This window comes from Manihot esculenta, chromosome 10 (genome assembly GCF_001659605.2).
Source record: "Manihot esculenta cultivar AM560-2 chromosome 10, M.esculenta_v8, whole genome shotgun sequence".
Taxonomy (NCBI): Eukaryota; Viridiplantae; Streptophyta; class Magnoliopsida; order Malpighiales; family Euphorbiaceae; genus Manihot; species Manihot esculenta.
In genome coordinates this window covers 4,363,578-4,378,854 of record NC_035170.2, presented here as the reverse complement: position 1 = coordinate 4,378,854, position 15,277 = coordinate 4,363,578, and the positions used below count along the sequence as shown (strand labels likewise).

The window sequence follows — 15,277 nt, the reverse complement described above, 5'->3', positions numbered from 1 at the left end:
TAGCCATTTATAAAAATTATAAACAAATCTCTTCATGTTAGAAATTATTTTAAATAAAGAATAATTTTTGTCTTATTTTTACCTTTTACGTAAGTTGCTCTTACTTTGTAAATAAGTGTACCAATTTCGCACAATAGATATTTAAATTTAATTCTAAAAAATGTTTTATTTATTATTTTTCACATATAAACTATTTATTTATTAAATTTTTTTGAAGTGACATTTAAATTTATTAATAGAGAGATTAATTTATAAATATAAAAATTTACTAATAATTATAATATTTAGAGATTAATTTATAAAAATATAAGAATTAATTTTAATTAAAAATATAAAATTTAAATTAAAAAATTATTTTATTAATTAAACAACATTTGAAGGATTAAAATTAAAAAAAAAAAACTAAAATGTAGCTTTACTAAATATTAAAAAATAAATTTTAATTTATTAATAACTTTTAACGCTATTAGAATAAAAGGCTCACTTGATTATTACAGAATAATATAAGAGTGCTTCGGAGTTGGAATTATCCCCTGCAACAAATAAGCTTATCATGGCATTTTCAAGAATAACAAAACATCCCCAGCAACTCTGCAAAACGATTTCGCCCATCAATCCAAATTCTGTCTCCATCAGAAATCTCTCCACCGATCCCGAGGACTTCACCGGAACTATCAATTACTTCATATCTATCTTCACCAAGCAGCCATTTTGCCCAGACAGCCCTGAGTTGAAGAGTCTTGCTCCAATGCTAAATCCCAGAGTCGTTGAATATGTCTTGAATTCTTTCAAAAGCTGGAGAATTGCTTACTCTTTCTTCAACTGGGCCTCAAACCAATATGGATATAAGCATAATATCTATACGTATAATGCAATGGCCTCAATCCTATCACATGCTCGAGAAAATGCCCCGCTGAGAGCTCTGTCTTCTGCTATACTGAATTCTCGTTGTTCAATGACTCCTGGTGCTCTAGGTTTCTTTATTAGATGTTTGGGTAGTGTTGGCTTGGCTGATGAAGCTAATGTGTTGTTTGATCAAGTAAAAATGATGGGTCTTTGTATGCCGAATAGTTATAGCTATAATTGTTTATTAGAGGCTATCTCTAGATCTAAGTGTAGGTCTACTTCTGTTATTTTGGTTGAGACGAGACTCCAAGAAATGCGTAATCAAGGTTGGGAGTTTGATAAGTACACATTGACGCCAGTGTTGCAGGTGTATTGTAATGCGGGGAAGTTTAATGAAGCTTTGGGTGTTTTTAATAAAATTTGTGATCGTGGTTGGGTGGATGAGCACATATTATCTATTTTGGTGCTTTGTTTTAGCAAGTGTAGTGAGGTGGACAAGGCGTTTGAACTAATAGAAAAAATGGAAGATCAAAATGTTAGATTAAATGAGAAAACGTTTTGCATTTTGATTCATGGATTTGTAAAACTATCTAGAGTGGATAAAGCCCTGCAATTGTTTGATAAGATGCAGAAGTATGGTTTCACTCCTGATCTAGCACTTTTTGATGTGTTAATTGGAGGGCTCTGCAAAAGTAATGAGCTTGAGAAAGCTTTGTCTTTGTATGCACAAATGAAATTGTTCAAAATCCTACCTGATGTTGGAATATTCACCAAGCTCATATCTTCTTTTTCTGAAGAAGGAGAATTAACCTACGTACTTGACAAAATCCATGAGGATATGGATTTAGAAGGTCTGACTATGCTTTGCAATTCTTGTTTGAATTCTCTTGTTAACAGTGGCTTGATAGATAAAGCTCATTGTCTTCTTCAGGGTATGATGGGAAAGGCATATGGTGATAATGTCGAGTTACATAAGCTTTTCCAAGATAAAAAGGTATTTGCTCCTAATACAGCTAGTTTTGCTATTGTCATTAAGGCTTTGGTCCCAGCCGGCAAGTTGGACTTGGCCCTTTCCCTCTTTCAAGATATGGCTCAAATTGGTTGCAGCCGTAATTTAGTGATTTATAATAACTTGATTGATGGACTATGCAAGTCTGATAGATTGGAGGAAAGTTATGAGATTCTGAGAGAAATGAAGGAGTCAGGAATTGAACCAACACAATTTACTCACAATGCTATGTTTGGGTGCCTTTGCAGGAGAGGGGATGCTTCTGGAGCCCTTGATCTGGTAAAAAAGATGCGTATTCATGGCCATGAGCCTTGGATCAAACATTATACCTTTCTAGTAAGAAAAATGTGCAAAAATGGGAAGGCAACACAAGCCTGCAAATTTCTTGCTGATATGGTTCAAGAAGGCTTCCTACCTGATATAATTGCCTATTCTGCATCACTAAGTGGTTTGATTGAAATTCAAGAAGTTGATCAAGCGCTGAAGCTATTCCGTGACATTTGTGCTCGTGGGCATTGCCCTGATGTAGTTGCATACAACATACTAATAAGTGGGCTCTTTAAGACCCAAAGAATTACAGAAGCTCATACTATATTTGAAGAGATGGTGATGAAGGGCCTTGTCCCCTCTGTTGTCACATATAACTTGCTTATTGATGGGTGGTGCAAAAGTGGTTGCATTGATGAGGCCCTGCATTGTCTTTCCCGTATGTCTGCCAATGAAAGGGAACCTAATGTCATTACATACACTACTTTAATAGGTGGGCTGTGTAATGCTGGAAGACCTGATGATGCTGTAATGCTATGGACTGAAATGAGGAGAAGAGGTTGCACCCCTAATAGAGTTGCTTTCATGGCATTTATTCATGGTCTTTGCCAGTGTGGTAGGCCAAATGCTGCTCTGGTTCATTTACGTGAAATGGAAGACAACGAAATGGAACCTGACTCTTTTATCTATGTAGCCTTAGTAAGTGCTTTTCTTGCCGATGTAAAGCTCCCTCTGGCTTTTGAAGTATTAAAAGAGATGGTTGACAAGGGAAAATTTCCGGATCTGCTTGATAAGAACTATATAATTGTAAGAGATGCAATACTTAAGTTGTCTAAAGATGCCAGGACTTCCTCTAGTGTTAGAAGTCTTATATCCAATGGCAGCATTCCAAGTATAACTCTCTGAGATTTTGTAGCTGAAGGTGGAGGTACAGGAGATCAGTAAAAGAGTTTTATGCTCAAAGAAATTGTATAACTGCATGCTAAAGATTGGCTGCTCAGAAGATATCTTGTGTGGTTCATATGATTTCACTAATTCTTTCCTTGTCATTGAGGTACATATGTCGATATTTTTGTTACTAATGCTTATTCTATATAACCTTGTGGGAATGTCACTTGTTAGAGCATTGGAGTCGGTTCAAACCATTCCTTTACATAAATATATTTGTCTAGAACATGTTATCTATTAAATATAACTAAATTGAATTTATAAGGTTTTTCCATATGAAAGTAGAAGCATGATACGTTTAGTAAGTTGGTTTTTCTCAATTGAGCTAATATATTATTAAACTACTATGTGCCATGCGTTGTCCCTATTTTGATGAAAAAAATGGCCCCTTGATTCTCATTAAACTGGCAATCATATTGTTTTTTCTTCACTATCAATTAAAACAGCAACGTAAAACTATGAACAATAGCAATCTTTCAGTTTGCCTACCACCAAACGTTTACCTTGAAAACAATCTCAGGAAGAGTTGTTTACCGCAGATCTGTCACCAGATTTCTTCTCAGGGGCTGCTCTGTTGGAGTTCATAGCAAAGCCAGGTATGCATTTGCATCCCCAATGTCAGTTTTGGTTGCAATTTCTTCACAAGGCCAATTTAAAATTTGTGTCTTCCTGGTTAAATTAGATTGCTTTTTCCTATTTAAAATTGTCTTGTTTGAACCTGATAAACACACTTGCATCTTGTGGAGAATTTTACTTTTAGCATTTGTCATACACCTTGCAATTATGAGTAAAAAAACATAATAAAAAAAATAAAGCTCTGCAAGAATCCCTTGTTTGATCAATAAACATTTGGCAGAGATTGTGAAACAATTCAACATCAAACATAGAGAATCTAGGCTGTTTTACAAGCCTTGCACACAACTCTAATCCCAATTACTCTGATCTGACAGAATACTCAATGTGCAACTAAGGACTAACCCCATATTGAATGTGAACCTATCCCAATTTTGATTGTTTTCTTTTCATTTCTCAGTAAAATAGAATTTATCTCTGCAACCAGAGTATTACTGTTGTAAACTTTACAAGAATCAGAGAAGTAACAGCAAGATCTAAGGTTGCTCGCTAAGAAATTGAGTCTCGTTTTCTTCAGAAAATGATGGAATTGCTGCACACTGAAAAGGAGATATTCTTTTTGAGCTTTCTCCTTGATGAACTAGCTAAGGGTGTTTGTTTGTAAGTACCATGGCAAAAAACTGAAAAAAAAAAAAGAGACTTTTTTTTTATATAGTTGTAGAGTTTTTATATAATTGTCATGTTGGGGATAGACATAATCTTGGAAGTTCAGGACCACACATGATTCTTTTCCTTTGGAAGTTCAGGGAGAAACCATCAGCTTGGAAGAAGAGATTGCCAATATCAACTTCAAAGTAGGTATCAGGTTCTCCTTGATATTCTTCCCAAGGATGTTTAATTCTACACGATAAAAGGACTCAGAGGCCATTCCCTATAGCACTAGGAAGGGGTACCCTATGCCACCTCAGGAATAGCCATCAAAGGACACCTGAGAAGCGCTAAAATCAGTAGATCCGTATACAATATTAAACATGATTCATAAGCCTGGAGTGATGTGATTTCACCCTTTCCAAGCAGCTAGACATCTTAATAGGTATCCAGGGATGTATCCTCATGTTTCCTGGGAAGTAAGTTCTTAGGATAGATAAAGGTAACATGGCACCAAGGTTGGGTTGAAGAAGGAAATATGGCACCGAGATTATCCTCAAAAGCAGGAGCTTCACTGACAGATTTAAATCTGTCCGAAATTATTTAATGTTCCAACGTGCTTTTCAACAGGTTCGAGGTGGGGTGATTTGAAGTGAACAGAGACATGTTTGCAACAAATTACCAATGGTGTTGGTGATAGATCTTAGGTTGTCAGTAAATCCATTGGAAATTTCAATTTCAAAAAATAAATCTCTGAATTTTATTCAATTGCCCAGTGGATTTTGCTTCCCATCAGCAGCCTTCCTCTCCCAACATTCTCTCCCTCCCAGCCTTGCTCGTTTGTTATAACAAATCCTCTGTTCGTGTCTCCGTCCCCATTTCCATTTTCCTTCTTTCCCCCTTTTCCTTAGTTTTGGGTTTTCTGTGATTTGATGTGCTTGTTGAATGTCAAACCAACTTTTGGATGTGTACCTCATGCTGGTTAAGAGGCTGAACGCTCATTTTTCTGATTATTATATATATATATGTTACAGGATATTCACACGTTCACGAATATTAATTTCTCATTTCATGTAATTCAGTGTTCTTCCTACAAGCTGGATGGTTGTAGTATTAGCAGGCACCATAGAGGATGCAATTATCATATAAAAGACTATTAATTGGCAGCCCACTATGGTCTCAATTCAAAAAAGAGCTTATAGGTTATGTAAGTTATGAGCCTATAACAAAAATCAGATGTTAAACAGTTTGATACTATAGTTAGTTGGTCTATATTTTCAGTAATTGCAGCTATAATTGCCAATTTCCATTGAATGAGTCATCCAACACATGGCCCGTGAGAACTTATGAGTTGCTTATTTTGGAAAATTATGAAGAACATTCTGCATTTTCATTTTGCATCCTTTTTTTTTTAAAATCTTTTTTTTTAAAACTAAGCTATATTTGTAGTATGAAATTAGTGCTGTGATCGAGTATGAAGTGATCAAGGGTAGTAATTAAGCGATTAGTGCTAATTGAAACAATTGCTTGACATGAATCATTGTGACTGATAACACATTTTTCTTCACTTTCCCCATTTTCTTTTTCACCTATCAGCCAAAAACATATTTTCCACTGCTAAGGTCTTCTAGTCCAATTTCAACCATCAGAATGGCAAGCTATGGAGAGGTTAGTTACCTATTTCTCATCCTTGTTCAGTATATGCTTAATTAAGGTACACTAATTTTAAGGGTCAACCATGATATGTTTTCTAAACTCTTTTTACTTGCCTAGATGAAAAAAAAATATCAATTCAATATCAAATTTAATCAACTAAGACCAAATTTGGGTTTTTTGTATGAACTCCACTGTATAAATGGAGGCATATGATATGATTATTCCTGGAAATGAAGAGCTCTTTTATTTGCTGGTAAATTTTGTATGAAAAGTAAAAGGAAAAATTACTTTTTCACCCCTAAGTTATGCCAAAGTTAGTTATGGCCCTCAATCTTTAGAACTCAACAGTTTAGTTCATATATTTTTGCTCTATCAAATTAAACGTTTTTCCAATCCAATTGTGTGAGAAATTACTAAAATGCTTTTAAAAGTATACTACTTTTCCTCTTTAGAATATGTTAAAATTAACCCTTATGTCTTTTGATTTTCTAAAAAAAATCTACGTTGTTTATATTAATATAGACAGAGGAGGGACTTCTTCAATTTGATGGAAACATTAAAAAAAAAGAAAAGATTAAAGTATTAAATTTTAAAAATAGGGCATATGTGTTAATTTTGATATATTTCATAATAAAAGATCAATTTATCCAAAGTAAAAATAAAGACATAATAATTAATTTTGACTGGTTTTTCATTATTTTGATTATGCTCAAAGAAGAATGTCAAACTAGAATGAGGGCAGAGGTAGTTAAAAAGTTGTATATTGGGAGTCAATTTGCAAAAATCTTAATTTTTCTGTTTGGAATCAACAGTAAGAATTGAATTCTGTTGTTGTAGAATTCTTATTTGGAATAAAAGTTCAAAATTTTATGACTTGAAAATTTTCATCATATATGAAAATAGAATTATAAATGATTTTACAAGAATTTATTTAATTTTTTTTATAAAATTATTTATACCATTTATGTGAAATAATACTAATTTTTCAATGTTTTGTTTATATTTATATGTGCGAAATAATAATAGTTTTTATAGATGTAATCATATTTTAATTTACTTTTCGAAAATACTACGTCCTTCATATTAATTAAATAATATATACATTTTAATTATATTAATTAAAAATGATATTCGCAGACTTAACTTACTTTAAGAATTTTCAGGTTTAATACTCCAATCCCCACCTTATAAAAAAAAATTCAAATGCAGGATGTTGTAATTATTGTATTATATTTGTTTTTAAATTGTTTTTGATAAATTTATAGAAATAGTAGAAGAAAAATTTTAAAAATAAATAAACGAGGGCGTTTTAACTAAGATGGAGATAACCGAGGGGGTTGAGGTTTTTCACTCACCAGAAACTAATTCTTTTTACACAATTTGGGGATTCTGTACCTTTTTTTTTTTTAATACAGTTGATCCATTAAAGAGTAAAACACTTCAGCAAATATTCCATTCAGCTCAATTTCACTTTTAAGTTGGTATTCACTTAAAAGAAGAATTGGGATTCTTGATTAGACACGAGCAGTTTCGTAGTAGTAAGACACGATTGATTTGAAAAACAATTCAATATATATATATATATATATATATATCAGAAATAGAGCTTCTAAAGAACTGGGATGATGCAATAGAAGATAAAATCACTACTCCATATCAGAAAACAAAATTAAGAGAGACAACCAGAAGAATTAGCAATCTGATACTTTCTTCAGCATCCCATTAACGTAAGCACGTGTAAGAGCATCGCAAGTAGAGTAGAAGCCGCAGTTCTTCAACATCTGCTCTCCCCTCTCCTGTCCACAAAACAAATTTTAATTATATTATAATATACCAAACAGATAATGAACTAAAATAAATTAGATTAAGAGTCGAATCTCCCAGAACAAGTTTAACACTTTCATACATCACATGCCAAAATTAACAAGAGAATAGCTAATTCGCGAAAATATGGTAAAGGCATGCAGGCAGGCCGGCCGATCCCAAAACAGCTCCAACAACCAGCTGGATTTATTCATTTACCCTTTGTAGGTAATGAAAGATTTTTCAAGGTTTAAAAACCTTAAAACTGTGTTTGGGATAAAGTTGAGGTTTTTAAAGAGTGTGGTTTTTGGGAGTTCTAGACCTCGAAAAACCTTCAAATTTCAACCCACTAAATAGGTGGGTTGAAAAAGATGTTCTCTTGAAAACCTTTAAATACCTTAAAAAAACCTTCTCCTCTTTCCAAAAAATAAAAAATTATTAAGGTTTAAAATCATAAAAACTTTATCTCATAAAACCATACTTTAGAACATCTTACTTTACTCCATCTCTTTCCAAACAGATTGTTAACAAAATAAGTATGTTTCAGTGACAATTTTGTTTCATAACTTCCAAATGGGGAGCTAGGGGCTCTGGGCTGTGGATAAGGTTTTCACGCATTACCAAGTGTAAATGTCCACAAAAGAAAACCACATATACACACACCTAGTTAACTGCTCCAGAGACTTGCTATTCCAAACCCATAATGCAGGAGATCTCATGCAAAGGGATAAAGTTAAACTACTCCCCAGTGATCCAGTGATCTACAAGCAGCCATCTATTCAAAACAAATATATAAATAAACAAGAAAATCAAAAGCAGTAAGTTGCAAATTTTCTACCAAATGGAAAAAAAAAACCTTACCTAAATTTTTATATCAAATCTGCTTCTTCAAAACTCCAGAAAAAGTGTTGCATCTTCCTCACCATGGAGTGTGATCATTGGTTGACTTTTGAATGGTACAGATACAGTATAGTTGAGCTGGTAATTTACAAGTATTGAACCAAAAATGTTGAACTTTGGAGCACTACCATATGCAGCTTCTGCATCAGAACACTTCTTAAAAACAACTCTGGCACGATTTGTATCCTTATCTACTTCTGTTTCTAACTCTTTTAAAGGCCCAAACCGTCTAAACATCTTATTCAGGCTTGTTTCTGCAGGAACACAATCCACCACAGGAAAATGCATAACAAGTTCTGCTGGTGCATTCTCATCTATATAACCCACTGGTTTCTCTGCTGATAGGTCATGATTGCCATCAGAATACCGCTTTCTAGAGTTTGACATATTAAGAGCCTTATCCTGATTAGCAAGCACAAGTTGATTATCTCGTTTTCGGCTTTTACGTGGTTGCTCTTCAGAACCATTTTGAATAACCCGGTCAGTCCAATAAGTGTCGCTCATATCCTCAAATTCGAATGTTTCAGACAAACCACCAATTGAATGAGATGCTTGTTTCCTTTTACCACCTACTTTCTCATGCTGCTCCACAATTACCGAGTTCCTAAAATCAGAGAAAAAACTAACAATGATGGTCAAGAAACTATATCCTTTAAAGGGATCTTGTGCTGCCAAGTGAAGCTGTGATAGCAATTCATCCAAGGATGAGTATTCTGTGGGAACAATTGTTCTGCTCATCTCAGCATCCTCAGAATGTTGGAATAAAGCATCAGATCCATCCCCAATAAGTCGATCACTGCTTCCGTCTTGCTTCATGTTATTAGACTTCAGTATGGAGGTAGACCCAGTCATCTGGCTAGCGACTCTACGGATGCATTCACCAATCTTGAATGAAGGCTTAGATGCAGTAGTCGAGACATTTGCAAGAGAGATAGTCTTTCTCCCTTCCGCTGTAGCCGAGTCATCAGGAAAGGAATCATAGACCTTCCGCTTCCTCCCAGAAGATGGTGAAACTAACTTATTGTTAGCTTTCCCATCAGGACCAAATTCATCATCTACACAATCCCATGAATCACCCATTAATTCAGACAAACTTCTTTCTTTCTTCCTGGGATAGACAGTATCCTTCAAATTATGCTTGCGCTTGTGATAAGAACTTCTTAGAGCATGTGAAAACTCCTGATCAGATGATATTTGTCCATCATCCTTATAAACAGGATATGTATGCTCAATCACTTCATCTGCAAATTCTAAAGTGCCCGCATTCTCCAACAAACCTCCACAAACCTGGAATTCAGGCAACTGAGAATAACCCTTTAAGCGATAAAAGGCCAGTAATTGGGACCTGGCAATGACAAGTTCCAAACGATCAGCTCCACCAGCTGGGCATTGTGCTAATGCTTTCATATACTCCATTAATTTACCAGGTTCAAATAAATCAGCAGGCAAGGATTTGTCTGCACCATCTCTTACACTTGCTTCTTCTCGAATTCCAGTGTTCTCTACTATTTGAAATTTAATTTCATCGTAAGTCTCCTTTGGTATGCATGAGCAGGCCAGCCCAAACTCTACACGCCTTGAAACTTCTTCCAGAGCACAATCAACAGCATTCTGGAATGCTTCAGAATTGCTCTGCTTCTCAACCAGGGAGAAATGTGACCTGAAAGGCTTTAGCAGAGATGCCTCGTTCCACGCAAATGTACGATCCCCAAAATATGCTACCAGAAAACAGTCCTTTTTATGATACTTCATTGCTTTCTCAGAGGCATCAGAAGGATAAAAAATCTGTCCAGGCCACCACGGATGGCTCCTCACTTTGCCCCAGACCAAATCGGATACAGTGAACTCACCTTCATCATCTGGTGGTAGCTGATAACAAGCTTGATATTCTATTACAGTGCTTCCAGAATTTGGAGCTTCTTGTTTAGCAAATTTCTCTTCAGAGGTATTTGGCTGTTCAAAGTCAGTATCCTGTCCTTCAGCTTCCATTTCTTGCCTTTCTTGCAAGCCAACCTGATCAAGACAAGCATCATGCTCTTCAACCACTGTTTCTGTTGCTGCACTTGATCCAATCTCAGAAACATCCTGACCTGCACTTGCATCCAAGTCTTCTTTAACTGTCAGAGTCTGATCCCCATCAGGTGGCCCCTGAAGTCCAGTATCGGGTCCATTAATTAATAGGGTATCTGTTTCTCTGCTTCCACAAACTGTTCCGGCCTCTGAGTTCAGTTCTACTACCTCTGTTTCTTCTTTTCCAAGCTGTTCAAAATGAGTAACCTGTTCTTGAGCATCCATCAGCTGCCCTATGTTTGGATTACTCTGATCAGAATCACAAGCTTCACTCTTGTCTATGTGTTCTTTCACCTTCACCTCCGGGTCTTTTTCAGCAGGATCTGAAACGTTGGCAGTTGAATGAACCTTATCCTTGTTAGTTGAAGCAGTGTGAGTATCTATTTCCATAGAGTCCACCTCAGTCTTTACATGCTGTTCATTTCCTGATGATGATAACATTCCATCCAAATGCATAACTACCTGACCCTCGAAATTAGTATCTGAATCAATCTTATTATTCATTTCTACAACTTCATCACCAACAAGTGCAGGTGCAGACTGATGAGACGACACCAAATCTAAACCTTTCGGGCTGTGAATTTCAGTGCTCACAATTGCATTTGCGGTCTCTACCTTACCTGGATCTTTCTGCATACTAGCTTGCTCAGAACCAGTAACTTGTTCATCAACTCCCATCTCTGGATCTACGGTTGACTGAGCCAGAGCAAAATCACGAGGCATCATCTGGTCTGAGGACTCTTCAATTATTAATTTCCTTTCATTTTCAGAATTCTTATGCACCTTGTTCTCAGTTGCCGCAACTTCACCTCCAACAACTACTTGAGTTGGCTGTTGTGAAGATTGCAAATCTGCAAATGCATCACAGTGATTTTCAGTGCTTCCATTGGGTGTCTCAACCACAGCCTGCAGTTCTTCCACTGAAAAACAAAAATTTTCATTAAAAGCGTCAGTGTCCATACCTTCAATGTTAGGACAAGCAATCTCCTCATTTGATGAAATTTTGCCATCAACAGCAACTTGTGTTTGTCCATCCAAGGATTTGGAGGTTGGATTGGTAATGGCATCTTTTTCTAAATCTTTCTCAGAACTGGATACAACCCCCTCCACAGGATCAGTCCTATGTGTCCCATCCAAAACTGTTTCAACTTTGGGATCTAAATTTCCAATATCAGCTGTCACGGCAGCTTCCTCCTCAATATGTTGGGCCTTTAAGCTTGAACCTTCCTTGATGGTTGAAGAAGGTGCACCTGCAGTTTTGATTCCTGGATTCCATGCCTCAACATCCGTTGATGACATTTTCCCATCAACAGCAACTTGTGTTTGTCCATCCAAGCATTTGGAGGTTGGATTGGTAATGGCATCTTTTTCTATTGAAACCAAATCTTTCTCAGAACTGGATACAACCCCCTCCACAGAATCAGTACCATGTGTCCCCTCCAAAACTGTTTCAACTTTGGGATCTAAATTTCCAATATCAGCCATCACGGCAGCTTCCTCCTCAATACAGTGAGTCTTTAAGCATGAACCTTCCTTGATGGTTGAAGAAGGTGCACCTGCAGTTCTTATTCCAGGATTCCATTCCTCAACATCCAAAGCACCAACCTTTTCTGGTTCTGAATTTTGAAGCACAGCTCCCTCATTGTCATGTGTTTCCTTAGCCTGATCCATAACCTCCTCAACCAATTCAGATTTCTCTGCAGCAATATCTTGGGCTTCAACTACTGAAGAACCCAAACCTGCAGAGGAATCTTCAAAATTTTCAACTCCTCGATTCGATGCTTCATTCTCTGAATCCCTAACTTCCTGAGAAATCATGTCCTTAACAAAATGCATCTCAACTTTCTCAACACACTCCTTCCCCAATCCTCCCTCCAAACTTTCCTTCCCAGCACCCACTGCTTCTTTCTCAACTACATTTTTGGTTTCCCCTACACTGGATCCTTCAAGAAGAGAAGAATCTTCAACTGCACTTTTGATTCCCACATTCTGAGGATTCCCAGCATCAATTTCATGCAAAGTAATACCATCAGCAACACAACACCCATCAGCACCAGTGATCTCTCTAACTCTTGCCACACCCTCCACCAATACACCTTCTTCTTTAGATTCTGCAACTCCAGAACACTTAATCTCACAGCCAGTTGCTAAATTGACACCCCTAACTCTTGTATCACCCTCCACCATTTCTCCTTCTTCTTTAGATTCTGCAAGCTCAGAAGAAGTTCCAACCTCAGTTTCTGAATCTGACCTCAAGTCTACCTCCCTAACACTTGCCGCATTCTCCACTAATTCTCCTTCTTCTTTAGATTCAGCAACTCCAGAAGAATTTCCAACCTCAATCTCCAGTCCCAGTTTTTCCTCCCAAACTCTTGCCCCATCCTCCACCAACTCTCCTTCTTTAGAATCAGCAAACACAGAAGACTTCTCAACCTCACTCTCGGTTCCCAAATTTGATGCTTCCTCACTTGGATCCTCATCGACCTTAGAATTAGAATCACCACACCCACCACCTACAGCTTTTACATCTCCCTCTGAGGCCAACTCCCTTGACTGACCATGACTTTTAGTTGCTTCTTCACTCAAATTTTCCCCGCCAGAATTACGTGTGCAAACACCATCAACGTATATATCAGAACCCATAACCCCAGCCACTGTATCCGCCCCATTACAAGAGCCGCCTTTCTCCGTCACCACCCCTTCAGCTGAGGATCCCTTACTCACACCCTGACCTTGAAACTGATCGTCACTAGCAACTGCCTCAACGACTCGGGTTTCCGCACTATCTCCACTAGCTACGCGATCACTTACAGTCTCTTTAGACGATTCCAAAACAGTACTACCAGAAACATCCTTATCAATGTGTTCGCCCATCGAAAATAGTGTCTGGGTAAATTTCAGAATCCAGAAAAGATGATATCTTTATAACCAAAAGACCAAGAAAGGAGAAAAATACAAAGAGACTGATAAACCCTAAAAACAAAAACAGTAAACAAAAAAAATCCAAGTTCATAATAAATAAATGGAAAGTCAAGCACTGAATGTGCAGAATGATAGACAAGAAAAAGTAAATTATACCATTAATCTTAAAGAAAATGGATGAAGATAGTGCATGTACCTTGTAGATCTTGCAGAAGAAGGAAGCCAAGGGTTTGTTGTTGTTTTTTTTTTAATTTTTCAGAAGGTGGGGGAGGGGGGGCGGTTAGAGAGAGAAGAGAAAAGAAAAAGGTTTAGTCATCAGATTCAATATTGGATTAAAGAAAAAATAAAAAAGGGCGAACATAATGGATTCTTGTCTTGTTACTCTTTTCAGTGAAGAGTCAGCACCAGCAGCCTTTGTTTCCTTGTATTTTTATTATTAAAAAAGAAAAAATTGGATTCAATGGAAAGCCCTTAGCTAAGAACTTGCTTCTTCCGCCTTTCCTTTGAAGAGAAGAGGAGAGTTTAAGTGAGAATTTGCATTTGCTAACGGTATTTTAGTATTTTTATTTATTAGATATTTTAATATTAATAATAATATTATAAATATTTAAAAATAATATTTTTTAAATTCTATACATTTATTATATCACAGTTAAAATTAAAGTGTTTAATAACATCTACTCCATTTGTATTGTAAAAAACATAAAAGAAAATGGAGGATGCGTAATTAGGGGTGAGCCATATTTGGTTCAAACTGAAAAAGTCGATCGAATTGAATTAATTTAAAAATTCAGTTTAATTTTTTATTCAATTCGGTTTGGTTTGATTTTTAATTTTAAAAATTTCGATTATTTCGGTTCGGTTCGATTTTAATAAAAAAAATCAAAAAAACTGAACCGAACCGATTAATAATAATAATATATTATTTTCAATAATATAAAGAAATTAAATTATATTAAAATTAAAATATTTTAATTAAATTTTAAAATATTAAAAATAAAGCGTAAAAAATAAAAAATTATTAAAAATCAAAACCGATCAAACCGAATTGAATCAAACCGAATCAGACCGATTCAGTTTGATTTAGTTTCTGACTAAAATTAGTTCAATTTGATTTTTGCAAACACTAAAATTTCAATTTTTGATTTATTCGATTCAATTCAATTTTAAATCAAACCGATTGGATGATCAGCCGTGTGTGTAATTCTAATGGAGTGAAATCTTTATTGATGTTGCTTTGACTTTTCTAGTGAGTATGAGATAAAAATGGCGGGCAATTGGTCATAGGCAAATGTCCTATTATTGCTCATAAAGATTAGAGTTCTTTTCTCTATGGAAATTTATTTTAGTCCTAACTTTTTAAATTTTATTGAAAGTCTCTTTTTATTAAATTTTTTTGTTATAGAACTAGAAAGTTAGCTATATAGAAATAATTTAAGTGTCGTGTAATACCCAGCTAGACTCTGACGTCAAAATTTCAACCTTCCGACGGAATCTCTATTGGAATCCGGAATCTCGAATGTCGGGACCTCTAGAAGGGTAAAACATGTTTTTACAAAATGTTTTTCATGATTTTAATGGTTAGTTTTGAGTTAAAGTTTTAAAGAAGAAAAGAAAAGAGATTGAGGAAAGGGT

At 35.7% G+C, this 15,277-nt stretch overlaps 2 protein-coding genes across 8 annotated transcripts; one reads left to right on the top strand and one right to left on the bottom strand.

The window, feature by feature from the left end:
• Positions 1–500: 500 nt before the first annotated feature.
• LOC110624385 (putative pentatricopeptide repeat-containing protein At5g08310, mitochondrial) lies at positions 501–6,060 on the top strand. Of its 2 annotated transcripts, XM_021769482.2 has the most exons (3): positions 501–3,176; positions 3,610–3,666; positions 4,104–6,060. In XM_021769482.2, exon 1 carries the CDS (start codon positions 554–556, stop codon positions 3,026–3,028), a length of 2,475 nt encoding a protein of 824 aa, XP_021625174.1. In that variant the 5' UTR covers positions 501–553; the 3' UTR covers positions 3,029–3,176; positions 3,610–3,666; positions 4,104–6,060. The 2 variants fall into 2 exon arrangements, with proteins under 2 accessions (XP_021625174.1, XP_043816483.1); XM_043960548.1 differs by having other exon boundaries at positions 3,610–6,060.
• A 1,494-nt stretch (positions 6,061–7,554) lies between these two features.
• LOC110624856 lies at positions 7,555–14,079 on the bottom strand. Of its 6 annotated transcripts, none has more exons than XM_021770264.2 (5): positions 13,839–14,077; positions 11,683–13,693; positions 8,612–11,571; positions 8,414–8,525; positions 7,555–7,743 (listed from the first exon to the last, which is right to left on the bottom strand). In XM_021770264.2, the coding sequence occupies exons 2-3, from the start codon at positions 13,592–13,594 to the stop codon at positions 8,639–8,641; spliced, it is 4,845 nt and encodes a 1,614-aa protein (XP_021625956.1). In that variant the 5' UTR covers positions 13,595–13,693; positions 13,839–14,077; the 3' UTR covers positions 7,555–7,743; positions 8,414–8,525; positions 8,612–8,638. The 6 variants fall into 6 exon arrangements, with proteins under 6 accessions (XP_021625956.1, XP_021625955.1, XP_021625950.1 ...); XM_021770263.2 differs by having other exon boundaries at positions 8,612–12,121; positions 12,182–13,693; positions 13,839–14,075; XM_021770258.2 differs by having other exon boundaries at positions 8,612–13,693; positions 13,839–14,078.
• Between the last annotated feature and the right edge of the window lie 1,198 nt (positions 14,080–15,277).

Coding starts and splice junctions, on each gene's coding strand:
- LOC110624385 (XM_021769482.2), top strand. CDS start 554: ATGGCATTTTCAAGAATAACAAAACATCCCCAGCAACTCTGCAAAACG.
- LOC110624856 (XM_021770261.2), bottom strand. CDS start 13,594: ATGGGCGAACACATTGATAAGGATGTTTCTGGTAGTACTGTTTTGGAA.